Source organism: Labeo rohita, chromosome 13 (assembly GCF_022985175.1).
Source record: "Labeo rohita strain BAU-BD-2019 chromosome 13, IGBB_LRoh.1.0, whole genome shotgun sequence".
In the NCBI taxonomy this organism is placed as follows: domain Eukaryota; kingdom Metazoa; phylum Chordata; class Actinopteri; order Cypriniformes; family Cyprinidae; genus Labeo; species Labeo rohita.
Window position 1 is genome coordinate 25268533 of NC_066881.1, and position 27632 is coordinate 25296164.

Genomic DNA, 27632 nt, shown 5'->3' on the forward strand with positions numbered 1-27632 from the left:
TTTGCTCAAGAGCACTTTTGGGCTCATACCAATAACCTTCCTGTTACTAGTCCTGAGCTGGACCACAAAGCCAGTCATAAGTAGCAAATGTATATTTGTAGCAATAGCCAACACTGTATGGGTCAAAATGATCATTTTTTCTTTTATGCAAAAAATCATTAGGATATTAAGTAAGATCATGTTCCATGAAGATATTTGTAAATACCGTATATATATCTACAAAATTTTGATTAGCAATATGCATTGCTACACACTTCATTTGAACAACTTTAAAGGTGATGTTCTCAATATTTTGATTTTTGTGCACCCTCAGATTTCAGATTTTCAAATAGTTGTATATTGTCCAAATATTGTCCTGTCCTAACAAACCATACATCAATGCTTATTAATTCAGCTTTTAGATGTATCTCCATTTTTGGACCCTTATGACTGGAGTTGTGGTCCAGGGTCACATATGAGGCCCCTGATTCTTTGGAGTATCCCCTGCATGTTAATCTGCCTTATCCTTACCAAGGGCAATTTGGCTAGGCTAACAGTAGAAGAATAAAAATAGCCAAAACTCTATAGTAACCAGCTCACGCTAAATGCACCAAGTGTCTCCGGGGCACCAGTGGTTTACATTTACACAGTCTGCAATTAAAGTCACTTCCTTCAATCCTGGGCTATGCAAACTAAGGTTTTCGGGGGACCTTGAGGCCATAGGGCTCTGCATTGGTCAATAATCCAAGCTCATCCTTGCCACTATATGCTTCACTACACATATGTGTTCATAATAAAAATTATAATGCTAAAATATTTTTTTTATATTTCAATAGAATTATGCAGAAATATATGCATAAATACATATATGAATACATATACAATATATATAATTTATATATTAAATTATATTATTTATTATTTATATATTATATTACATATTTAAAAGTGAAAAATGTCCATCTCAGCGTTCGCTTGCGTGTGCACATCTTTCGATGCTTGACGGTGAAAGGAAAACGCGTGGGCGTGGACATGACACGCTTTAGCATTCAAACGAGGCAGAGTAGAAGTGGGGAACAGCATCTCATTTTGTTCGCAGCATCTGGTCAAACAGTCTTACTTAACCTGAACACAAGAAGACAGCAGCGTGCTCTGCTCCTGAAATAAAAACACCTCTGGTTAGTGTTATGGCAAGAGGAGAGGGAGCCGAACAGTTCTCTTCTGGTTTGTTACCTACAGCCAAAACTGTGACTCAAGATGGAATCAAAACTGCTAAGGTAGGTTACCTGGATATGAATGAAATCATTTATGTTTGAGGGATTTTTGGCTTTTAGTAGGCACTCCCACAACAGACAGTGGTGGGGTTGATTGATAAGGCGGGAGATTACATTGATGCTGAATATAATGATTACAGCAGCACGTGCCATACGCGCGCGACCGTTAAGGTTTTATGCGGAAGAGCTTACTTTCTTCCGACGACTGACATTGATGTCATATTTGTAAACATAACATTAGACGTTCAGCCGATGAACTGTGTGTTTGTAAATATACATATTTGTTGTAACACATACTAGATTTACTGAGGCTTGTCTGTGACAACGTTGGAAAGAGAAGCCGGATTTAAAGGGGACGTGTTCATTTACCCGGAGGAAATGAATTTTGACTAGCAGCATGTATGAAGGCATAGCTTTATGTTATAAGGAGTTATTGGCTAACCAATTATAAAAATATAGATGTTTCCAGAAACGTATGCTGTTTATGATGTAGGATACTTTGGATATGACTCATAGTGGTTGCTGATTACAGGGCAAAAACTAGGTAAACTTTCTCATGCCATTACACATCAAAGTCAGATTAAAATCATGTCTAGCGTTGCATTAATTCATCCTCTTTGTCTCTATGATCATTAAACATTAAAAGACAGGATAGAAACATCATAAACAATTACTTTGCACTCTGGTTATAGTAAAAATAATAATCCTAATTATGTGTCTACATATGTATGTATGTTTATGTATGTTTTAACTACCAGACAAATTCTTCTCTGCTCACCAAATACAGCAAAAGCAGTAATATTGTGAAATATTTTACCATTTAAAATAACTCTTTTCTATATATATATACACACACACACACACACATATATATATATATATATATATATATATATATAATATATATATATATATATAAATGTAATTTATTGCTGTGATCAAAGCTGAACTTTCAGCATCTTTACGCCAGTCTTCAGTGTTACATGATCCTTCAGAAATCATTCTAATATGCCGATTTGCTGTTCAAGAAACATTTATTGTTGTTATTATCATCATCAATATTTAAAACAGTTTTTTTCAGGACTCTTTGATGCATAGAAAGATCTAATAATCAGCATTTATCTGAAATAAAAAGCTTGTGTAACATTATACACTATACCGTTCAAAAGTTTGGAGTCAGTATAATTTTTCTTTCTTTTTTTTTTGAAAGAAATTATAGAAATGATTACTTATTTAGCAAGGATGCTTTAACTTGATCAAAAGTGATGATACAGACATTTATAATGTTACAACAGATTTCTATTTCAGATCAGTTGTGTTCTTCTGAACTTTCAATTCATCAAAGAAACCTAAAAAAAAATCTACTCGGCTGTTTTCAACATAATAATAATAATAATATAAATAAAAATGTTTTTGAGCAGCAAATTTGCATGTTTGAATGATTTCTAAAGGACAACATGGCTGGAGTAATCATACTAAAAATTCAGCATTAAAATCACAGGAATAAATTTAATTTTAAAATGTATTCAAATAGAAAACAGTTATTTTAAATAGTAAAAATATTTCCACAAAACCGTTCACAAGTAGTGCGGGTATATTTGTAGCAATAGCCAATAGTACGTTTGTATGGGTCAAAATTATCGATTTTTCTTTTATGCCAAAAATCTTTAGGATATTAAAGATCATGTTCCATGAAGATATTTTGTAAATTTCCTACTGTAAATATATAAAAACTTATTTTTTTAATTAGCAATATGCATTGCTAAGAACTTCATTTGGACAACTTTAAAGGTGATTTTCTCAATATTTTGATTATTTTAAACCCTCAGATTCCAGTTTTTCAAATAGTTGTATCTTGGACAAATATTGTCCTATCCTAAGCAACCATACATCAAAAAAAGCTTATTTAATTACCAGAATTGACTGGTTTTGTGGTCCAGGGTCACATATACCAGTCTGAAGTTTAAAATTTGGTGACTCTGTGACTGTTCAAAGTTGACTGGCAAAGCATATACCAAATCTATTTGTGGAGAACAAATCTCAGAGCATCATGTCCGACAACTGATGCTACAGTAATTGCGGTTTTCTGTACTTGCTAGGAAGATACGGTAGCCAATAAGTGCACATACTTGTAGTTTAAGCATTAGTGGTTGACCCTACTTTGCAGGCTGAGGCATTTAAGGGCAAGCACTTACAGGGACTTTGGTCTGAAATGGTAAAGAGAGGGGAACCAATGAGAATAGCAGCGTTTTCCAGTCAGAGGAAGCTGTAAAGCTTGGCTGCTAGTTTAAATGTGCTGACTATTCCATTAACTAGACCACCTAAATAGTGACATTAGAATGAAGAATACCCCTAAAATGCAAACAGAAGAGTTAAAAGTCCAGTTTATCTGTAATGTCCCTGCAGAGTCAGAGTCTTTTTTTTTTAAGAGCTTGAAATGGAATGTCACAAAAACACAAACAGAATCCAAACTAAATGAACTTCTCCAGTTAGGATTTTATCTTGTCCTCTAGTGGTGAAAAGTTCACCGGTCTCTCATGGCTCTGGTTTTACTTGCTACAAACACTCATTGTCCAACCTCTCATAATCTCTTTTTTTTTTTGTCCTCCTTTCAGCTCTCACCCCAGCAGGAGAGGAAAAGAGCTCTGACTGTGTGGAGTAAGGTGTGTTTTGCAATCGGAGGGGCTCCGTATCAGATCACAGGCACCGCCCTGGGCTTCTTTCTGCAAATCTTCTTGCTTGATGTGGCACTGGTGAGCATACATATGGGATCACAATAGCTAAATGGCATAGGATCTATACCGTGTGACCTCAAGACCTTATTATAAAAACAAACTGGCTCAGTGATCGTATCATATCGCTTCATATCGCTAGATAGAATGGTGAGAAAATGATCTCTGCTTGCTAGAATCAAACAAAGTAAGTGAACAATGGTCCAAAGCCCCAGGTCAAGGGCAGAAACAAGTGTGGGAGAGAAGGAGAAAGAGCATGTGAGAGGATTGAAAGCTGCTCTGTCTTGCTGTGTACTACATCCCTGTGACTATAACAATTCTCAGCTCCAGTTATCTTGTTCAAAACTCCTGCTGCCTCATTATTGCAACAGTTTCCATAGCGATAGCCAATCAGATCTTCTCATTAGAGTCAGCCGAGCAAATAAAGGATTGGCACCAGATGAAGTGTTATGTGGTTGAAGAACAGTCTGTTATTAGCTTAATATTGCAATAGTCTTGATAGTCTGTGGTTGGCTTGGTATTGCAAATTAGTATTTGTTATCATGTTATTTTAATTATTGTATTTAAAATAGTTTTACTGTTTACTTCAATTTGTTATTCTTTGAGTTATTTACCAATAGCAGCTAATGAATCGGATGTTGCACTCTTGCAAACAAAATAGCATACTACCGTGTTTTTATATATAAAGCTGTGCGATAATATAGTTACTTTTTGCAGTGATAAAGAGTTTAATATGCCTTTATGTGAGTATACTGTACATATGAATACACTTGTATATCCAGCTGTATATATAGAACTGTGCATAATGCAGTTCACATTTTATGACAATACAAACGATCACGCAGGTGAGAATTGCAATATAGTATGTGTTATATCGTAAGGTCGCAAATCTTTTTTTCTCAGAACTACATGAATAAACTTGCAATTATGAGTTATAAAGTCAGAATTGCGAGATATAAACTCACGATTGCGAGAAATAACATCAGAATTATGAGTTGGTTATAGTAAGTTGAGTTGAGTTTATATCAAGCAGTTCTGAGAAAAAAATAAGAATTGCAAGATATAAACTCATAATTGCAAGAAAAAAGTAAAAATTGCGATATGCAAAATTGCATTTGTGAGAAAAGACTCAGAATTCTGAGTTTATAGCATGCAATTTTGAGAAAAAAAGTCAATTGTGAGTTTATATCTTAATTCAGATTTTTTTTTTCTTGCAGTTGAGTTTGTATCAAGCAATTCTGAGGAAAAAAGTCAGAATTGTAAGATATAAACTCGCAAATGCAAGAAAAGTCAGAACTGCGAGATGCAAAGTTGCATTTGTGAGAAAAAAGTGAGAATTGTGAGTTTATATCTTTCAATTCTGAGTTTATAGCTTGCAATTCTGAGGAAAAAAGTCAGAATTGCGAGATATAAACTCGCAAATGCAAGAAAAGTCAGAACTGCGAGATGCAAAGTTGCATTTGTAAGAAAGTCAGAATTGTGAGTTAGTTTATATCTTGCAATTCTGACTTTTTTTCTCGCAGTTAAGTTTATATCAGGCAGTTCTGAGGAAAAAAGTCAGAATTGCAAGATATAAACTCGCAAATGCAAGAAAAGTCAGAACTGTGAAGTCAGAATTGTGAGGTTTTTTTTGCAGTTCTTACTTTGTTTCTCGCAATTGCAAGTTTGTATCTCGCAAGTCAGATCTGTGAGATGAAAACGTTGCACTAACTTCAGTGGCAGAAACAGGCTTCCATATGTTGCTTTACAACTATTCTATTTAAATATATTGCTGGGCAATAACAGTTTACATTCAACCAAACACAGGAAAGTTACAAACACTACTCTGTGGTGAATTGTGTCTTTCTCTGTGGGATGTTTCTAACAGTTATGATTTTCTTACAATCATTGCACTGGAATCAGTATTTACAGTAGGACCTTTAGCGAGCATTACTACATGTATATCCTACTTTATCTAATGACCGAATCTGTCTTTCTAGTTGGATCCCCTCAATGCTTCTGTGATCCTGTTTGTGGGTCGGGCCTGGGATGCTGTGACTGATCCTACAGTTGGGTTTTTAGTAAGCAGAACCCCATGGACACGGCACGGACGCATGATGCCCTGGTACGTGATTGTCAGAAATGCACACAATGAAATGATCCTGTAATGTGTGCTGCATATACAATATGCATGATACTGTTTTCTAAATTCTTGAGGAAATTAAAATGAAATGAAAACACTATCTGCTAAGCTGAAACTCTGGGACAGGGTGGGTATTCACAGAGAGAGAAAGTGAGACGTATTTAAGAAAGAGAAATGAGCAGTAGCCATGGTGATAGAGCTGAGTCCATCTGCTCGGGAGGTTACTAGAGTGCACCATGTGTTGTCATTTCTCTGGGATTTTGCTGACTCTTATGCATGCACTCAGATGTGCCATGAAAACTATAAAGCAAAAATCTTCAGTAAGCCAACAGAAAAGTGCACACACACCCTCACACTCTAATAGTAGGACCTTACTAATTCTTTTTGTAAGCATTCACTAAGAAACACTATCCAGCCTAACAGTTCTGAGAAAATTATACTTGTTTAATGGAATGAAATAGAAATGTTTTATTAAAATGATTTGATTGAAGATTATCACATCAGTACTTTTGGTTTGTGTGGTATGAACACAGGCATACAAAATGAGATATGATTGAAGAGTTGAAGTGAAATACAGTGCAAATCTGTAATGTTTGTAAGGTGTGTGTGTGTAATAATGGCATGTGGGAAAACGGATGTTGAGTGCAGAAAAAAACTCTTGCTTTCTGATTGGCTCAGCCGACCACACCACCAGAACTGACCAATCAGAGTGTAAGCAGCATGCAGGAGATCTGAGAGATGCAGTTTAAAACGGCGGTTTAATAATGCTGTGTAAGAGACCGTTTCAGTTGTGGGTTTACTGTTCATAGAAGGAACTGACCACGTGGTTTATTGACCATGATTAGAAAATTTTAAATAAATATATTTAAAATATTTTTTTTTGAAATGTTTTTTAGTATGTATATTTAAGTAAAAAAAATTGAAATATAAAAAATGTACAAATGTGTAAAACTCTTATGCAATATTGAGGAATATAGATGACAATGTCAGAAGACTGAATGTGAGACATTGCATGTGTTTTTATAGGATGTAATGCATCATGTATTTTGATTCAATTGTCATACAGTTGAAGCCTGCATTTATTTGATTTAACAATCTGAAATATTTTTATTATTTTAAAATAACTGTTTTCTATTTGGATATACTTTAAAATGTAATTTATTCCCGCAATTTCAAAGCTGAATTTTTAGCATCATTACTCCAGTCACATGATCCTTCAGAAGTCATTCTAATATTCTGATTTGCTGCTCAAAAAACATTATTATTATTATTATTATTATTATTATTATTATTATTATTATGTTGAAAACAGTTGAGTAGAATCTTTTCAGGTTTCTTTGGTGAATGGAAAGTTCAGAAGAACATTTATCTGAAATGGAATATTTTTTTGTAACATTATAAAATTTAAAACATCCTTGCTAAATAAAAGTATTAATTTCTATCATGTCTAAATCCAAGCTTTTGAGTGGTATAGTGTATAATGTTACAAAAGCTTTTTTATTTTAGATAGAAAGATCCAAAGATCAGCATTTATCAAAGAATCCTAAAAAAAAAAAAAAAAGTACTCAACTGTTTTAAATAAATCCTACGGTTCAAAAGCTTTTGACTGGCAGTGTACATTTCATTCAAATAAACTGGACATATTTTGTTCTGACCATGTTGTCCATTCTAACTACAAGATTAAAAGTGAAAATGCCCGTTCATTCAGTCAGTTCAGAAACTAAAAATCAATACCTTCCTTCAATGTATTGATGCAATATCATGACAGGCATGTATTGTGGTGCTAAAGTGGCATTTTCCCGCTCTGCTAATCATCAAAATATCAATGCTGTTTATGAGAATGAAGTGGAGTGAAACAGGCTTTGGCATGTATTGGACTTCTTCAGGGTGGGCAATCCCAGTAATAGACTGGGAGGATTTTACAGCTTCCTGGTGGGCACTTCTGACAAAGAACAGAGCAGCTGCAATTATAGACTGTCATGCATCTGCAAGACTAAATCGGACATTAACTGTTTCCTCTCTGCCTTTTAAGAGGTAGCTGTTTCTTGCTGCTGGCGTCACTGCTGTTTATCTAGCAACAAAACATATTTTATGCTGTGCTGCACAGTGATGGGTCATGACTGCTAGCTGTCATTTGAAGAGTCAGTAATTAATAATGATATTAATATACACTGCCATTCAAAAGTTTGGGATCATTAAGACTTGTAATGTTTTTTTTTTAAAGAAGTCTCTTCTGTTCATCAAGGCTGCATTTATTGATCAAAAATGCAGAAAAAACAGTAATATTGCGAAATATTATTACAATATAAAATAATGGTTTCTATTTTAATATACTTAAAAATATAATTTTATTCCTGTGATGCAAAGCTGAATTTTCAGCCTCATTACTCCAGTCTTAAAGGAACACTCCACTTTTTTTGAAAATAGGCTCATTGTCCAACTCCCCTAGACTTGACTCTTTTGTGAAAAATGAAAAGTTGTGATTTTTCTAGGCTGATAGGACTAGGAACTATACTCTCATTTCGGCGTAATAATCAAGGAACTTTGCTGCCATGGGTAATATCATTGTGCCTGCTGCACCCATGGTACGCAGCAAAGTTCCTTGATTATTACGCCGAAATGAGAGTATAGTTCCTAGTCCTATCAGCCTAGAAAAATCACAACTTTTCATTTTTCATCTGTCTTTGTACACGATGTAACTACAGAGGAGTCAAGTTTTAAATAGGAAAAATATAGAAAATCTTTGGTCATTTTTGAGCGAGATACTAATGGTCTAATCAAATTCAATCATCTATGATTTTTGAAGGAACATGTGACTGTGAATACTGGAGTAATGATGCTTAAAATTCAGATTTGTTCACAGGAATATATTATATATTAATTTGTATACTAAAATAGAAAAATGTTATATTTCACAATATTAATTTTTCTGTATTTTTGATCACATAAACACAGCCGTGGCCTAATGGTTAGGGAGTCGGACTTGTAACCGAAAGGTTGCGGGTTCGAGTCCCAGGCACCACAGCGATAGCAATATGGCTGCCCAGTGCTCCGGGTGTGTGTTCACAGGGTGTGTGTGTGTTTGTTCACTGTATGTGCACTTGGATGGGTTAAATGCAAAGCACGAATTCCGAGTATGGGTCACCATACTTGGCCGCACGTCACGTCCTTTCTCTTTCTCTTTCCTTTCTCTTTGATGAGCATAAGAAACGTCTTTAAAAAGCATTTAGTATTACTGATCCCAAACTTTTGAACGGCAGTGTAAATATCCCGAATGGTTTTGCAAGTGTTGCTTTTTCAAATATAAGCGTGGAAGCGTTTCCTCATCTCAGCACGTGAAATCACGGGCACACACACAGAGCAAATTTCGAGAGAAATAAAACAAGGAAATTATTTAAATGCAAAACCGAAAAACTGCAATTCACAAGCGCATATTGAATCGTGGATGTCGTTCCGAACGGTTCGATATTATATTGAGTATTGTGACATCCCTAACTCATACTACACCAGTTGTGCTGCATTTATGTAACCTATTACATTAGGAAAAATATACAATGGAGCACACAGTGTGGAAAATACTTTATCCCAAAATGCAATGTGCTCAGAACAAATTCTGTAGTCTCTCACATCCCTGTATTGATCATAGAAAAGAAAGAAGAGCATTTAGTAAAGTGTTTTTTTTTTAAATACACTGCTGTCATTGTCAGTCTGTACTTTCGAATTGTCTCATATTTGTCACTGTTTTCCTAGTAGACTCTCTGATCGGATTAGGGCCCACAGTTTTGGAATGAAGTGGTGTGATTTAGAGATTCTTTTTACGCCCTGCCAAAGTCTGGCTGGCTCAGTTAAGCATCTGAAAAAAACCAGTGGAGCAGATGCTTTTCTTCAGAACCACAGGGGAAAGATCAGTAAACCTTATGGAGATGAGGTTCACAATCATTACCTCACTTAACCTCATACAGACGAGTTAACTCACACGTACACGCCATTGGAACACCAAACGGGCAGAGATGCTGATTGGGTTTTTTGCATGAGTTCTTATTCTGTTCTTTCTTGGTTCTTTCTCTAAAGCTGAACATCTGTAGCAAGCCTTAGTACAGGGGTGCTCAACCCTGGTCCTGGAGATCGACTTTCCTGCAGAGTTCAGCTCCAACCTTGACCAAACACACCTGAACCAGCTAATTAGGATCTGAAGGAGCACTTGATAATTATGGACAGGTGTGTTTGATTAGGGTTGGAACTAAACTGTGCAGGAAGGTCGATCTCCAGGAACAGGGTTGGGCACCCCTGCCTTAGTACAATTAGATGATGCTGATGATGGTGACATCTTTCTCTCTCTAGGATTCTGGTGTCCACCATACCAGCTGTGTTGTGCTATTTCCTAATATGGGTGGTTCCGCCTATAGAGCAGGGAAAGATGTTGTGGTATCTTCTCTTCTACTGTCTCTTCCAGACCCTCCAAACAGTTAGTACACATTCTTATACTTTTTGATGTTAGATATGTATATGCTTGTATGACAACTACTTGTCAAACATTTGGACACAATAAAAAAAGTTTATGTTTAAATGTTTAAAATTAGGTATGAATGTAATTTCAACTAGTATTTTAATATTAAAACTAATATATTAACTATGCAAAATACATGTAAATAAAAAAAAAAAAAGAATGTACAAAAACGTAATATCTGGCAGCCACATAAATATGGATCAGAATGACAGAATACTGTTAATATGAGACATTGCATGTCTTTTTATAGGATATGATGCGTCATTGTGTGTTTTGATTCAGTTATGACACATTTGAATAATTTGTTTCAAAAATACATTTCATTCAAATAAACTGGACAAATTTTGTTTTGGACATGTTGTCCCTTCAATACAAGATTGAAAGTTAATTTGGCCCCTCAGTTCAGAAACTTAAAATCAACCTCAAAAATCAATAATGTTGTATAAATCACATATTCATGCTTCCATTTGTGTTATTTTGTAGTTTTATTAACTTCATTGTACAGTAAAGAATGAGAACCTGTGTCCAAACTTTTGACTGGTAGTGCATAATAATTGCATGTTAATTTGCATAATTATGCCATCCTGTTCTGACCCAGCCAGCAGTGAATAACTCTGTGTGATTTTGTTTGTTTGTAGTGCTTTCATGTGCCTTACTCTGCTCTGACCATGTTTATCAGCAATGAACAGAAGGAACGAGATTCAGCCACAGCGTACCGTAAGAGCATATGCACACAATTTAATGCTTTACTGTTGCAATAAGCTACATAATACATGCAACAAACACATAATAACTGTAAAGTCAAGAAACATTTCTTATTATTATCAATGTTGGAAAAACGTGCTGCTTAAAGAATAAGTTCACTCACTCCCCATGTCATACAAGATGGTTAAGTCTTTCTTTCATTTTATTTTTTCTTTCTTTCTGATCAATTTAATGCATTATTGCTGGATAAAGGTATTAATTCTGAATGTGTATGTGTGGCACCTGTTCTTCTCAGCGTAAACAATCTGACTGTTTTTTTCCTATTCTCTCTCTCTCAGGCATGACTGTAGAGGTGTTGGGTACAGTAATTGGCACTGCCGTCCAGGGGCAGATTGTAGGCATGGCCAACGTTCCCTGCACTAACGGCACATCCCTGAACAACAGCTCCAATAACTCTCAGATCATACTGGACAGCAAAGTACTTAATGAGGTAAGAGGGGGTGTGGTCATAAAGCAGAAGACTGTTTCATATCTCATCAATCTCTAGCACCTCAATCATCATCTCTCTCTCTCTCTCTCTCTCTCTTTCTTTCACAGAGGCGTGCATTTATGATTGCATCCGCAGTCATAAGTTTGATTTATGTTCTGTGTGCTGTTGTGCTGTTTTTCGGAGTGAGAGAGCAGGACAGTAAGTTGTTTACCTTTTACCTGCACGTTCATGTTGTTCACACAACACTAACAGCGATATAATGCTAATACTTTTATCATGAACTAACAATGACCATTACTTTTACATAATTTTTTAATCTTTGTTAATGTTAATTTCTACATCTACTAACACATTTAAACAAATCAAATTGTTTAAAATTATATCAGTTTAAAGGAATAGTTCACCCAAAAATGAAAATTCTGTTATTAATTACTCACCCTCGTGTCATTCCAAACCCCATAAGACCTTCTTTCATCTTCAGAACACAAATTAAGATATTTTTCATTAAATCTGAGAGCTTACTGACCCTGCATAGACAGCAACACAACTGACACGTTGAAGGCCCAGAAAGGTAGTAAGGACATTGTTAAAATAGTTCATGTGACATCAGTGGTTCAACCTTAATTTTATGAAGCTACGAGAATACGAATACAATGGAACAACAGTATATAACAATAAACAGTACTATATTTATAAATTAACATCAAACTTGATTAATAAATGCTATTTATTCAGTGCTAGTTGATGAGACCAAATGCATTAATGCTAACAAATTGAAGCTTATTGTTAAGTATTACCTGTTGCATTACCTATGCAGGTAAACAAATAAAATATTTTGTATTGGTATTAAGTGTTTTTATTTTTAACTTATTTATCATTTTACGTTTTTATAACTATACATAAATGTATGTGTGCTGTGCAATGATTAATTGCGATTAATCGGATCCATAATAAAAGTTTTATTTACATATTATATGTGTGTGTGCTGCGTATATTTATGTATATATAAATACACACGCATGGATACATTTATAAAAAATATATTATGTGTATATATTAAATATATTTATATTAAAAAACCAATAAAAAATATATACATGTAAATATTTTCAAAATATATACTGTATCTGTGTATTTATATATACATAATAAATATACACAGTACACACACATTATGTAAACAAACTTTTATTTTGGATGCGATTAATCGTTGCACAGCACTACACATAAATACAAAATACAATTTTTATTTGTATAATTTAAAGGTGCACTGTGTAAATTTTAGCAGCATCTAGTGGTGAGGTTGCGAATTGCACATAGAGAAGCTACGGAGGCGGACGCAGGACAAAGATGTTGTTATCAGTAGCCAGTGGTAAATAAAAAGTTACATGTTATTGCAAATATTATTGTTACTTGTTCATCATTGTGTCAGTGTTTTATTTGCAAGAACAAAGTGACGAAACGCACTTTATACCAGTTTGTCCATTTAGAGCTACTAGAAACATGATGCCGCAAAATAGCGACTTCATTGTTAGAGGACCCGCTGTGTATTTATAGAATTGCTCATTTTATGGTAATAAAAACATACAACAGTTTATTATGTAAGGTCCTACACCTCTGAAAACATAGTCGTGTACATTAAATTGCATTTGTGTCAGTGGATCCTCCTAAATATTACACATTGCATCTTTAAACTTTAACATTTAAAGGTTAACATTCATGCAGTTCCCTTATGAACCACAAGGGGTTCACAAACAAAAGTTTGGGAAACCCGGGTCTAATTGCTGTTTATGCTCACCAAGAAACTTGGTGTATTAACAGTGAATGTGTATTTTGGTTTATTGAATGATTTTCCTCTGTCTTTTTCAGATCAGGGTGGTTTAAAAGCACAGAAGCATGTGTCATTTCAGACCGGTCTGCGGCTGGTAATGGGTCATGGGCCATATGTTAAACTCGTGCTGGCCTTCCTCTTCACTTCTCTGGCCTTCATGGTAAGAAAAACACTTTAGAGATGCATCTAAAACATATCGGAGTCTTTTGATTATAGATAGCTATTAACTAATTCTACATTATTTACAAATGATGTAAACTTGTGTTTAACTTAGTTTCTCAGGTGACAAACATCTGTGATGCGTATGAGAGAAAGCCGTTTCTGGAACTGACCACAGCACAGCTCTCTGTAACAGAGATGAGCTATGTGTGTTAAAACAAAGAGAGCCACCAAGAGAGAGAGAGAAAGAGAGGCTGCCATGCAAGAGATTAGGTTTAGAATCATAGTCAGCATTAGGACAGGCTTGCGGTCAAAAGTGAAGTTCAGAATTGTTTTGAGACTGAAGTTGGGTTTGAAATGAAGGCACTGTCTGGACAATAATCATTAATCGCTTGATGGACTTTCATTTCATCTGTCTCTTTTCCTTTCTCAGCTGCTGGAGGGAAATTTTGCAGTGTTCATTAAGTACACACTGGGATTCAGAGAGGATTTTCAAAACATCTTACTAGTCATCATGGTGAGAGTGTTTTCAACCGGCTGCTTGAATAAGTGTTTTTGTGTGCTTCTGAATTGTTTCGTGCTAATAACAGCACTCGCCGGTTTGGATGAGGTTAGCAGTCTCCATAGTGATGAAAGACATGCGTTTCTAGTTTAGAAGCAGCAAGACTGTTTTTGACTTCAGCACTATTATTTTGGTGTTGCATAATATGGTAATGAGGTTTTGTTGTGATCAGATGTAAATAAATGTTTGTGTGATTTGTCTTCCTAGCTGTCTGCTACCCTTACTATTCCCATGTGGCAGTGGTTCCTCTGCCGGTTTGGGAAGAAAACTGCTGTATACATTGGCATCCCAGTGAGTTTCTGATGCTTGAGTTACATTGGTGAGAAATGTGTGTGTGTTTGCAGTCATGATTAATCCTGTGTGTGTTTGTGTTTTAGTGGGCTGTGCCTTTCATGATCCTGGTGGTGTGTGTAAACAACAGTCTCTTCGTGTCTTATGTCGTATCAATCGCGGCTGGTGCAAGTGTGGCAGCGGCCTTCCTCCTGCCCTGGTGAGCGTTTTTCTGTGTCAGTTCAGTTGTTCTGAATAGTCAAAGAGAAAAAAACAGAGGTCTATTACAGGCTGCTAGCTGAAATTAAAAGGAAGCATCTATAACAAAAGACTTTAGAAATATGACTTCCCAAAAAAAACTGAATCATGAATGGGGAATATTTACAGTTATACTGAGACACTTGAGTTGATTTGCTAGTTGTCACACATGGGAACCAAACTGTTGATGCTAGGGCTAATGTTGCTAGTGCCATTGACAAATTTGAACATAAATCATTTATACAGCTAATAATGCCCTTTTCTTATTTTGCTGGAGATTATTCACAATTTTTGTACAATATTCAAAAATTAGTGAGGAAAATGTTATCAAATATTCTGAATATGGCAATGCATTATGACATTTGGATTTTTTGGTAACACTTCACAAGATGTCATTTGTTAACATTAGTTAATGTATAAACTAACAAGAATGTATTAATCTTTGTTAATGTTAGTTAATGTTAGTTCATTGTTTGTTCATATTTGTTCACAGTGCATTAACTAATGTTAACAAACAACTTGTGATTTTAATAATGCATTAGTAAATGCTGAAATTAACTTTAAGACTAATAAATGCTGTGCAAGTATTGTTCGTTCTTAGTTCATGTTAACTAATGTAGTTAACTAATGTTAACTAATGAACCTTATTGTAAACAGTGTTGAGGAAAAGTTACTTTTAAAAGTAATGCATTACAATATTGCGTTATACTCCCTAAAAAAGTAACTAATTACATAGTTATTTTTTATGGAAAGTAATGCATTACGTTACTCTTGCATTACTTTTTAAATATGGGCAGGGCTTGCTTGTTTGTTTTTAATATAAAAAGTTCTAGTTTTGGCAACAAAAAAAAGCCATTCACACCAAAAGCCTCAGACTGAAGGAAAAGTAAATTCATGTCTGTACAGTAGAACGCAGAAGAAGAAAGTAAAAATAAAAAAAGATTATTTATATATTAGTTTATCTTGAGTAATTTTTGCTTATTAGTATGGTTGGATCATACTAATCCTTGGATCATCATAGGTCCGCAGCAAAGACACTGGTTAATCAAATGGGACTTATTTATAACATATTTATTTATTGCAGGTTTGTGTCATTCTGGGTTACATTTCACAGTTTTTATTCATTTTGAGGAATACTGAATCTAAAACTAAAGTAACCTCTTACTCACAATTTCTCTCAACATGGAGAAACAGGAGAGCTTTCAATCAATAAATGAGGCAGGAAAAAAGTAACTGCCGTTACTTATTTAAAAAAGTAACTCAGATATTTTCTTGTAAATTAAAAAGTAATGCGTTACTTTACTAGTTACTTGGAAAAAGTAATCTGATTAAATAACTTGCATTACTTGTAATGCTGATTGTAAAAGTGTTTCCAATTTATTTTTGCTTAAAAAAAAAAAACAACTTTAAAAACCAAAAGACTCTTCATTAAAACAGACAAATTAAGATATTTTATATCTACATAATTTATATATACACTACCATTCAAATGTTTGTGGTCAATAAGAAATGAATAATTTTATTTAGCAAGGATATATTAACTTGATCAAAAGTGACATTTAAGTGGCATTTATAATGTTACAATAGATTAATGTTTCAAATAAATGCTGTTCTTTTGAATTTTCTATTCATCAAAGAATAAAAAACACTATCATTTGTAATAAGAAATCTTAATAAAACTAATAACCTAATAATCAAAGTTAGCATATTAGAGTGATTTCTGAAGGACTGTGACACTGAAGACTGGAGTAATAGCTGCATCTCAAAAAATTAGAATATTATGGAAAAGTCTTTATTTTTGGTCATTTAATTAAAAAAACATAAAATAAACTTTCTTATATTCTAGATTCATTGCTCACAAACTGATTTATTTATATATATATATATATATATATACACTGATGGTTAAGACTTACAGCTTGGGAAAATCACTTCTTGATTCATCTTTGAGAAAATATTACATTTTTTTTGAGATACTGAATTTGTAATTTTCCTAAGCTGTAAGTCATAACCATCAGAATTAAAAAAAAAAAAAGTTTTGAAATATTTCACTTGTGTGCAAAAGAATATAAGAATCTAAATTTACAATATAAGAGTTTGCTTTTTGAATTAAATTAAAGAAATAAAGAACTTTTCCATGAAATTCTAATTTTGAGATGCACCTGTATTAAAGTATAAAACAGTTATCAGTTAAATTATAATAATATTTCACAATATTACTGTTTTTACTGTATGTTTGATCAAAGAAATGCTTGGTACGCATAAGAGACTTCTTTTAAAACATTAAAAAATCTTAAATGGTAGTCATATTTACTTCTCGAAATATATTTTCCTGCCTTTGACATGCAAGAAAATGCTCATTGCTTTTTTTTCCATGTGTTCTTAGTCGCAGGAGTATATTATATGATTGAATAAGTAGCCATATTATCAAACTGTTGATCATTTTCCTAGATTCATGGGTTGATATAACGAACACATCTGAAATACCAATATCGGAATGAATGTAAGAATTAAATGCCAATTTCATAATTTCACAAAAAAAGATGCTTCTATTTCAGGTCCATGCTTCCAGATGTGGTAGATGATTTTAAAGTCCAGAATCCCACCTCTCAAGGCCATGAAGCTATTTTTTACTCTTTCTATGTTTTTTTCACTAAATTTGCCTCTGGAGTGTCGCTTGGAGTATCAACACTAGCATTAAGGTAGCTCTTTCTATCTTCCTTCTATCTGTGATTTACATTCTGGCCTTTTAAATTCATCAGCTTATATTTAGGCCCTTCTGATTTCTGTCCCTTTAGCTTTGCAGGCTATGAGACAGGAGTTTGTGTTCAGCCTGATTCTGTGAATCTGACGTTGAAGATGTTGGTGTCGGCTGCTCCTGTATCTCTTATAGCTCTGGGGCTGCTCATCTTTAAAACATATCCTATCAATGAAGAACGTAGGAAGTACAACAACAAACAGCTGCAGCTGCTACTGCGGTAAGACATGAACTTACGATCACATCTATATATACACATTTTTTTTTTGTTTGTTTTAAATGGGTCAGTCGTTTTGTTTGCTGTTGAAAATAAAAGTATTGTTTCTCATCAACTAGCAATGAAGAACAAGAGTCTGAGATGGAGGCCTTGAAGCCTCACATCACAGCATGAAATACCAGCACTAACGTACAGGGGGCGCCAAATACATCTTGACCGCTGCAATGAGAAAATCTATCAACTCAACTTTTAGAGACAGAACTTTCCTCACTCAGTTGGTTAACTGGACCTGGACCAATGAAGGGTGGAGATGACTCCTGAAAAATCTGCACTACCGTTAAGATGGCTACATGTTTATAAAACCAATTACAATATCCTATTTGCTGCTTTCAGTAACGATTACAGCTTTCCTTTGGAGAGAACAAAGGCAGACTTGTATGATCATTATGAGGTTTAAATGTACCATCTACTAATACATTGTATTTTGTTGCAACAGTCTTTTCTCGTTTGAGATGGTGGATACATGTTTTGGTTTCTGAATGTAAAGGATAAGTTGAGTTGCAGTTATTTGAGGACGTGATGTGGTGAAGAATTGTTGGTTTGTTTTTGCACTTGGGGTGAAATATTTATAGTGGAACAAAAAAAAAAAAAACACTTTTTCCGTTTCTTTAAAAACAACCTGAAATCATTGTGCATGTTTATTAGCCTGAGGAAGATGACATTATTTGTTTGCGTCAATTTTTTATGGTTCTGTATTTATTTATAGTGCCTTATACTGAGTAAGAAAGTGAAGAGATTTTCTAAAACCTGATCAAATTAGATCATAGCAATTAACACAAGGCAATTTAAGTCACAGCTCATAGAAGCATCAGCACAGTTGTGCCAAAGAGTCAGACTAAAGGAACATTTAAATTAAAATTTTTAATGTTCATTGGTGCAGTATTTTTTTCAACGTGTGTTTGTGTGTGTATAAGTGTAATAAAAAAGAGATTGTGCAAATGAAGCAGTTTAGGCTGTTTCACAGACTGTGGATAGTGACTGTGAATTTAAAGATGGTACTGTAAGGTTAACATCCATGCTTTGAGATCTAGAGCTATGGATGTTATGTGCTAAATAGTTGTCTGTAATGTTACTGACATTAAGTTTACTTCTCCATGTAAAAACGGAGATAAAATACAGAAACGTCTGGAAATAGTCTTAATGGACATGGTCTTGTTTTATTCAACAAAACAAAGCAGCTGAAAACTTTACAAGGCTTTACTGGGTGATTTATTTTTTGTCAAAACCACAAACACCACCATAATATTACACAACTATAAAATGTACAATGTGTGTATACGTTGATACATTATTTTATGGCCTTTATAAACATACTGACTTTGTGTATTTATATTGTGCTTATTAAATATGATTGTGTTGTAAATAATCAAACCTTCAAAAAAAAAAAAAAAAATTGCATTCATGAAACTGGAATGGGTTTGGTGTTTTACTTTTATGCATTTTGAGAACTCATTGTGGTTTATTAACTTTTCATATTTTACCAAAATTTAATGTTTTCATCACTGATTTTTACTTTTTTTTTTTTTTTACTATTATTTATTAACAGAGCTCTATTTATGCATATCGATTTTTCAGTAGGGCACTTTAAAATAAACTTATAAATATCAGTTCAGCAGTGTTTTCACCACGCATAAATCAGACATAGATGTAAACAATGCCACTGAGCTGAACGAAACTCGCATATTTTGCTGATTATTGCTGCTGAAAATGGTCAGTTATTGTCATGTTTTGGGCTCTACTAATTGTTTGGACTGGGAAAAACATTTGGAGTACTATAGACTGCCAAAAGTTATAACAAATCAAGGAGAAGTGCAAAAAACTGAAAATGGTCAGTTATTGTCATGTTTTGGGCTATACTAATTGTTTGGACTGGGAAAAACATTTGGAGTACTATAGACTGCTGAAGCTGTGTTTTTCTTCTTTTGCAGTGGCATATTTTTGATCGTTTCTTGGAAAGTTACGTTCAGTTTTATAAAGTTACGTTCATTCTTATTGGCACAAAAATAATCCCATACCCAAAAGGCTATCGGCGCCGACACAGATGTGATTATTAAAAAAAATAGTGTACATGTGCAGTCATGATCTGTGAAACCATTATACATTAATAAATAATAAATTATTTATTAAAATATTAAAACACACTGGGGAGATACTTTCCAAACATGTATTTTATTCTGCAGGGTTTCTTTGATGTAACAAGATACACCGAATACAGGTGTAAATATGACTATTCTGAATAGAACATTGGAATATTAGTACATAGAGTGAATTACAGTCCACACTAATTGAAATCAAATAGCATTTGTGTGATTTCCAGGGCAAGAATCTTGACAACAGTCTTATTTGTTCTTATTTCCTATGAGGTATGTGAAATATTAGGCTAATATGTTAATTAATCCTGCTCGTACGTATCTTTACCACCTATTAACTTTAGTTTGTCAAAATATTGCACCCTTTCCTGTTTACTAAGTCCTTCTCTATATGATTTAGCAGCTTTCGCACGTTTTGTCCGTGGTTTAGACAGCATAAATTAGCAGAACAATATATTTAGTAATACATTAACCATGCAATCCACGCTATTGTTTACATCCGAGTATCTTCAGTCTGGACGTGCATCTGACTAACTGATCAAACCGTGACGTAAGATACTTTAATAGTTCACTAAATGCACAGTCATCAATAAAATGCGCATCACTTTAGGTTTTGCTACCAAATTATATGCAATATCTTCTTAATTTAACGAACTGTAAAGTTTTTCTCAAATTCTCGCGATTTTGGGGCATGAAAGCTCATGAACGTGGTGAATGCTGAGATACCTTTAGCTCTTAAATACCGCTCTGATGCGGTGTTAAATGTTAGACTGTGGATTTAATGTGCATTAATTGCACTTTTCAGACCTGGGACAGACAGAGCGTGTATGCGCTCTCAAAGTGGCCAAGACTACAAGTGTGTGTACTGCTACAGACTCATTGGGAATGTATGGCGCCCTCTAGTGACAAGTGCAAGCGGAAATCAATTACAAATCACCCAGTTTTAGGCACCAACCAAACCTTTCTCAAAAGGCGTTTTTGATTGTGTAGTTTACCTCTGTAGAAGAAAACGACACGTAAAGCATAATAAAAAACTTACTAGTAGATATACATTATTGATATGAAAGTAAACAGCATAACTCGCGTAGTTCTATGTTCGATTCTTGGCATTTTCTGCAACCCATTGAGCCAAACGTTGTTGAACAGCGTCTCATCTTCTTCTTTATTAAATGAAAGAGGCGATCGCAAAAAACACTTGTGCGGGATCAGTTCACAAACACGCCGGACTTGACGCGCTGTGGACTGTTTACTGTCCTTCGAATCCGCCGCCGAACACCTGAGAGTCCAACCTGGCGAGGATTACCTGTTTTATTCAGGCTCCCGGATGTCTCGGTGACTTTCTCGGTGACTGTGGGTTAAGAAGAGCTTTTACGGTTTCTCTGCGGAGCTGACGCTTGGAGAAACCTGCAAAAGTGCATTACTTGCCGCAGTCACACCGATCTAGTATCACTGAAGCAACGTGGGCGTGGGGTGTCGCTATAAAAGGTAATTCAGCCGGTTCTGAATAAGAATCAATTTTTCGAAGAGAGGTTACATATAAATTAATCAAAGTAATAAATAAGTTTATCTTAATGTTGTAAAGACAAAAACAAAAACAAACAAACAAAAAAAACCTCTTCTACTTTCTTTTGCTAGATGGATTTCTGTGTTTGGTCAAGATTCTATCTGTGACTGCTGTGATTCAATCTGCAACCAGACTAAAACCAAATTAACAACATATGAAGGCAAGTAAATAATCAAACATAACTAGAGCAGTAGTAGTAAAACCTGTCACACTGACCACTTGGGTCATTACTTTACTTCTTACTATGTTGGTCAAAAAACACCTTAATGTCAGGTGACTGCACCAAATATGTACAATGACATTTCAAGACTTCTGGGTGTTGTCAGACTAAATATTCAGTAAATCATGAAGTGAGTCATAAATAATTTAGTAGATTGCCTATTCACGTGAGGTTAGTTCTGGATACACAAAGACATTTTGTGCTCCTCACCCACACTGACCTTTTCATGTGGGACTGTAATGATTGTAAATTTTAATGAGCTGATTGTGTGTACTGTCATTATTCCTGGAACCATTCCATCTCATTATTTGGTTGGAATAATAAAGGTTTATTTTTATTTATTTATTTATTTTTTGATAGGACAGATCATAGCTGACAGGAAGTGAAGTGGGAGAGATAAGGGGGTGGGATGGGAAAAGGTCCTCGAGCCGGGATTCGAACTCGGGACGCCTGTAGCGCGATAGCCCTCTTTGTCGCACGCTGCCCAAATATGGGTAACTTTATAAAACTGAACGTAACTTTCCAAGAAACGATCAAAAATATGCCACTGCAAAAGAAGAAAAACACAATGAAAATGAAAAAATGAACTCAGTCGCACAAATTTAACATGCTCTTCAAATATGCTTCATTCTTTGTTAATGATTTTCAAAGAATCGTTTTCGCGAATCATGGATTCTGAATGCGTTGCCACAGCTTTCGCTTACGCTTCGCAAATTTTCGTTTGCTGTTTTGGCACAAACCTCTCGTGGGGGCGGGCTTAACAGCGATCTACTCTGATTGGCTAATGAGCTTTTGATGGACAGTTGCTCTCTGACCTGGAAGCACGGACGGTGACGTCAGTGGCGCACATATTGGAAAGTTGTTGTAGTGTGCAATACGTCGTGCTTTGTTTATATTAAGTATTAATGTTATTAGTATTTCACCTACGGTCGTCTCTTAGTTTCTAAAGATGAGCTCCCAGGAGAGACACGGAGCAGCATCATCTTCCACCTCAGCTTGTCCCTCAGGGCAGCTTGAAGTAAGTTCGTGTTGCTAAAGTAACGTTAATCAATAACATCGATAAAAGTTTTATTCATGTACAGTGTGCAACAGTTCTGATAGTTTCTATAAACAAAGCACGACGTATTGCGCCACTGTCGTCACCGTCCGTGCTTCCAGTTCAGAGAGCAACTGTCCATCAAAAGCTCATTAGCCAATCAGAGTAGATCGCTGTTAAGCCCGCCCCCACGAGAGGTTTGTGCCAAAACAGCAAACGAAAATTTGCGAAGCGTAAGCGAAAGCTGTGGCAACGCATTCAGAATCCATGATTCGCGAAAACGATTCTTTGAAAATCATTAACAAAGAATGAAGCATATTTGAAGAGCATGTTAAATTTGTGCGACTGAGTTCATTTTTTCATTTTCATTGTGTTTTTCTTCTTTTGCAGTGGCATATTTTTGATCGTTTCTTGGAAAGTTACGTTCAGTTTTATAAAGTTACGTTCATTCTTATTGGCACAAAAATAATCCCATACCCAAAAGGCTATCGGCGCCGACACAGATGTGATTATTAAAAAAAATAGTGTACATGTGCAGTCATGATCTGAAACCATTATACATTAATAAATAATAAATTATTTATTAAAATATTAAAACACACTGGGGAGATACTTTCCAAACATGTATTTTATTCTGCAGGGTTTCCTTGATGTAACAAGATACACCGAATACAGGTGTAAATATGACTATTCTGAATAGAACATTGGAATATTAGTACATAGAGTGAATTACAGTCCACACTAATTGAAATCTCAATACAACATAGCTTACAGTAAAAAAAGGTTTAATGAATTTAAAAACCTAAAATTCATTTATTAAAATGAATAAAAAAAACCCTTAAATTCCATCCAGAAACCATATTCAATAAATAGTGTAGCAAACATGCTGTTAATGTACTGCAATGTCACCCTGCCAGCAGATAAAAGCAAACAAACAAACAAACAAAAAAAAGGTTTTCAAATTGCTAATGGAAATGAATCTTGAATTTTGAAGTAAAAAAAACACTGCACCTTACATAATGTTATGAGTGACAAATTCTGGGTCTGTTTAACACCAAAATAGATCTGTTTAGTTTAGATGGGAGAGACACTACAATTATCTGTTTTTCCGATCATTAGAATGCTGGATTGAAATGTTACATACAGTTTTGTAAAGGATCAGGTCATGTAACACTAATAAACTATATACTATTTGTTTAAAGCTGCCATGGTTATAACATAATATATATATAGTGTAAAAATATAATGCTGTTGTCTGTCTTTCAAATCATAAAACATCTTTCAGAAGTTTCATAAGATAACTGCTAGTCGAAGTGGTTTTGTAACATAACCATTATAGACACATTGAACTTTTTCCATTAAGAATTTGAACTTTACTAGGGTGTCTCATTTCTGTAAAGGCATTTAGTTTGGTCTGTTCTCTTCTTCTTCTTCTTGTAATGAACACAAATAATACACTCATAATGATCAACAGCAGCAGCAGCAGCAGAAAAACAGGGATCAATATGAACCATTCATGATATCTGTATGACGACTCTTCGTGCATCTCACTCTTACCTGTACAGAGAAATTTAATTCAAATAAACCGATAATTAGTTTTAGACAATGATTCAAGAGCATTTTTGTAAAGGGTCTGTTTACCTGAGTAGAGCTGGATGTCTCTCCTAATGTCTTGTCCCAGGGGTTTATTGTGTAGTATGAATGTCAGAGAGGAGTTTGTGACTTCGGTGAAATGTATAAAACTAGACACAACATAAAGTCCTGTCTGTGTGTCCTGCATGAGGCGTGTTTGTGTCTGGTTAGTGATGTCTGAGTTCCCCCTCAGCCACTGCAGTGTAGGAGAAGGGTAACCACCATCTGAGGTCATTAGCAGATTCACTCCATCAGTTAACATGGAGAACTGCAGACGAGGTTCAGAGTAGAAGGCTGAAAAACAACAGGACATGGACATTAAAACCCAGGGCACTTTCAATTGTACTGTGAGAACTTTATATTGATTCACATGGTTTTCTCTGAACCTCAGTCCATGTTGCTTTGTTACCTGCAATTTTTACTGCAAAGCTCTTCTTCTGGCTGCCAGTGTTTGTGTTGACGGAGCATGTGTACATGCCGGCATCGTAAACAGTGACTCTGTCCAGTTTGAGTGATGCGTTTCCTCCTGCCATCTCCTGACCGAACAGACTGGTGCGGTTCACATAATGCCGATTCTGACGGTCGAGCTGGTCCTGGCTGCAGTAGAAGCTGTGAACAACATCGATTCCACGCTGCCAGAGGATGAGGGTGCTTCTCAGATCCCATGAACTGTCCACAGGGAATGTGCAGGGGAGAATCAGTGCCTCACTGTAAAACCCAGTGACTGTCTCTCTGGGAACAATCTCAACCTCAGCTAGAAGTTTTTGAAAAATTAAGAGGAAAAATACAAAAAAATTGGTCCTAGTACACCAGAGGAAGTAAACATTTTGGTTTTTTTAGGCAATGTCACTGACAGCCAGCTTAGTTTTACTTTTCTTTTTGTTTTCATTTTAAAAAGCCTGTTATCTTTGCTGTTTTCCTCATGCTATTGATACTTTATTTTATTTTTTTGATTCCTCAGTGCTTGCTAAACGTTCTGTAATTTATCCGTTGATGTATAATACATCAAGTCGTGTATATGTCATGCCAGTATTCGTTTTTGTTAATAAACATATAAGCTAGTTCGTTATTATAGCCTATGTTTTGTTGTGCTTTTCAAGAATAAGAATGAATCCATCATTTAAGCATTTGTTTTAATCTTAAAAAGTAAAAGGTGTATAGAAGTAAGCAAAACAGACAATTATCTTTTCTTGTAAAACGTAACACCAGGGCACGTCCTGATTTTGCTGAGTTAAATTTAATCTTGACCACATCCCTACACCTAAACCTAACATTACCCATGAGTAATCCCTAAAATCAGAGGAAATAATAGATGAATGGCACTAATGTACAAGCACCAAACACTGATTTTAAGTCTAAACTTTACAAAAACTATAAACTGATTTTTCAGATCTGATTGGTTAATCACAATGTTGTTCCAGGGTCAACAAAGATGTTGATCCAGGAACATGTCGTACTTGGTAAAATCAGGTTCTGCTAACATCAGGATCGCGAATTCGAAAGCGAAAGCGAACTAAACACGGCTAATAGCAAAAGAGGAACTCCCATCCACAAAGTTAAAATGACATATTGATGAAAAAGAACGGGTTGAATGTTAACCACTTTTGTTACCATATAACTGTATACTATGATACAAGAAAAACTTTTCATCAGCATGCATTGATTTAAAAAAATGGAAAAAGTCTAACTAAATTATAAAATAAGCGACCAGTGGGAAGAATGAGGCTAGAGCCCTGTAAAAAGCTACAAAATGTTGTTAATTGTTTGTATATGATACCCAATGCTGTGGTCTGCATTTTCTTGGAGTCTTCATAAAGAACACTTAGAACAACCCAATTCCGTTCCTGTAAATGTACCATTCTGCAGTTCTCGGTTCCAACCCTGCTCCAAAACACCTTTTTTGTTGTAAATATCAAGTGCTTCTGAAAATCCTAAAAGCATGTGTATTTGATTAGGTTTGGAGCTGAACTTCGCAGAAACGGGTCTGGACACCTGTGTCAGGACTTCATTGTAATTTCAACAATATCTTAATATTACTCACTGAAACAGGAGGCTTCAAAAAGAAGTAGAGACATGAAGAACACTTTCAGGTTCATACAATCCATGGCTGTTGTAAATCCTTAATCACACCAGAAGAATTTTTAGATGATCTTCTGTGGTACGTTAAAGAAGTCATCTGAGCACATCAACAGCAGAGACGCGAGTCCCGTCACACCTAACTAGTCTCGTGTAGCTAGACGCCCAAGATACCATAGGACTGACATCACACACAGTATCCTCCCAAAATACGTAACTATTACGTAACTGCAAAGTAACCTGGTGACCAAAGTTAACCGGAAAAGTTAAAGACCCCTATACGTCCCCACAACGTAACTTTGTGACGTTGCCAGTTTGTCAGTGCGACGTCATGGCAACGTCGTGGATCAATAGTTGTTTGCTGGTAATCAGTTGGTAATTTTGTATAATTATTTATTTTCTATGGGCGGACATGCAGTAGTTTAACCTATGTTATGCCCTCATTTGCCCAATCTAATGTAAAGGCTGTTCCAACAGCTGTGAAGATGAATACACACTCGAAATGAATTCAATTGATTTATTTTGAAAAACACACAAATATGAACAGAAAAATACACTAAAATTATTAATGAAAACATAGGATATATAGCGAAATATGAAACAAAACATTGAAGACGTTTTGCGTTCAGCATCATTATAAACAGATATGCTATGCTAGCGTAACATTTGCTAGCAGATATTTCAGATAATTACGGAAATATACCATAATCACAGAGGTATAAATATTAACAAACGCACTTAAAAGTAGACTGTGGGTAAAGTTACTTAACCAGTCTGACGCAGTTGTCGAACTTTTTTGGTGTAACTGACGAGAAACGGAGATAAATGTTGGACGCGTCACCTTCTTTCCAGCAGCTGACGTCTGCACGGTTGCCATGGTAACTCTCGCCACCAGTACTATTCACAACAATAATAATACAAAAAAAGGGATTTAGTGTCTTTCCAGAGTTCAAGTACTTCATTTTATACATTTACAAACCTATTTATTAGTTATAAACAGTGTTGGGCATGTTATTGTAAAAGAGTCATTAGTTAGAGTTACTAGTTACTTCTCACAAATAGTAACTGAGTTAGTAACTGAGTTACATGA

The 27632-nt window shown here is 35.0% G+C and overlaps 2 protein-coding genes across 2 annotated transcripts; one reads left to right on the forward strand and one right to left on the reverse strand.

Moving 5' to 3' along the window:
* The first annotated feature begins 1005 nt into the window (after positions 1-1005).
* Positions 1006-18527, forward strand: mfsd2aa (MFSD2 lysolipid transporter A, lysophospholipid a). Its single transcript, XM_051126692.1, has 14 exons — positions 1006-1256; positions 3869-4006; positions 5965-6089; positions 10449-10572; positions 11253-11331; positions 11658-11809; positions 11917-12007; positions 13679-13800; positions 14233-14316; positions 14569-14652; positions 14739-14851; positions 17448-17591; positions 17688-17867; positions 17984-18527. Exons 1-14 carry the CDS (start codon positions 1167-1169, stop codon positions 18036-18038), a joined length of 1581 nt encoding a protein of 526 aa, XP_050982649.1. The 5' UTR covers positions 1006-1166; the 3' UTR covers positions 18039-18527.
* A 4917-nt stretch (positions 18528-23444) lies between these two features.
* LOC127174898 (CD276 antigen) lies at positions 23445-26707 on the reverse strand. The gene is made up of 4 exons (XM_051125548.1): positions 26508-26707; positions 24876-25220; positions 24476-24760; positions 23445-24391 (listed from the first exon to the last, which is right to left on the reverse strand). The coding sequence occupies exons 1-4, from the start codon at positions 26569-26571 to the stop codon at positions 24168-24170; spliced, it is 918 nt and encodes a 305-aa protein (XP_050981505.1). The 5' UTR covers positions 26572-26707; the 3' UTR covers positions 23445-24167.
* Between the last annotated feature and the right edge of the window lie 925 nt (positions 26708-27632).

Bases quoted from the DNA above. Each gene is read 5' to 3' on its own strand.
- mfsd2aa (XM_051126692.1), top strand. From the start codon at position 1,167: ATGGCAAGAGGAGAGGGAGCCGAACAGTTCTCTTCTGGTTTGTTACCT. The intron at 14,317-14,568 runs GTGAGAGTGTTT...TTGTCTTCCTAG, and splicing joins ACATCTTACTAGTCATCATG to CTGTCTGCTACCCTTACTAT. The intron at 17,868-17,983 runs GTAAGACATGAA...CTCATCAACTAG, and splicing joins CAGCTGCAGCTGCTACTGCG to CAATGAAGAACAAGAGTCTG.
- LOC127174898 (XM_051125548.1), bottom strand. From the start codon at position 26,571: ATGGATTGTATGAACCTGAAAGTGTTCTTCATGTCTCTACTTCTTTTT. The intron at 25,221-26,507 runs GTGAGTAATATT...AAAAACTTCTAG, and splicing joins TTTTGAAGCCTCCTGTTTCA to CTGAGGTTGAGATTGTTCCC. The intron at 24,392-24,475 runs GTAAACAGACCC...TTCTCTGTACAG, and splicing joins AGACATCCAGCTCTACTCAG to GTAAGAGTGAGATGCACGAA.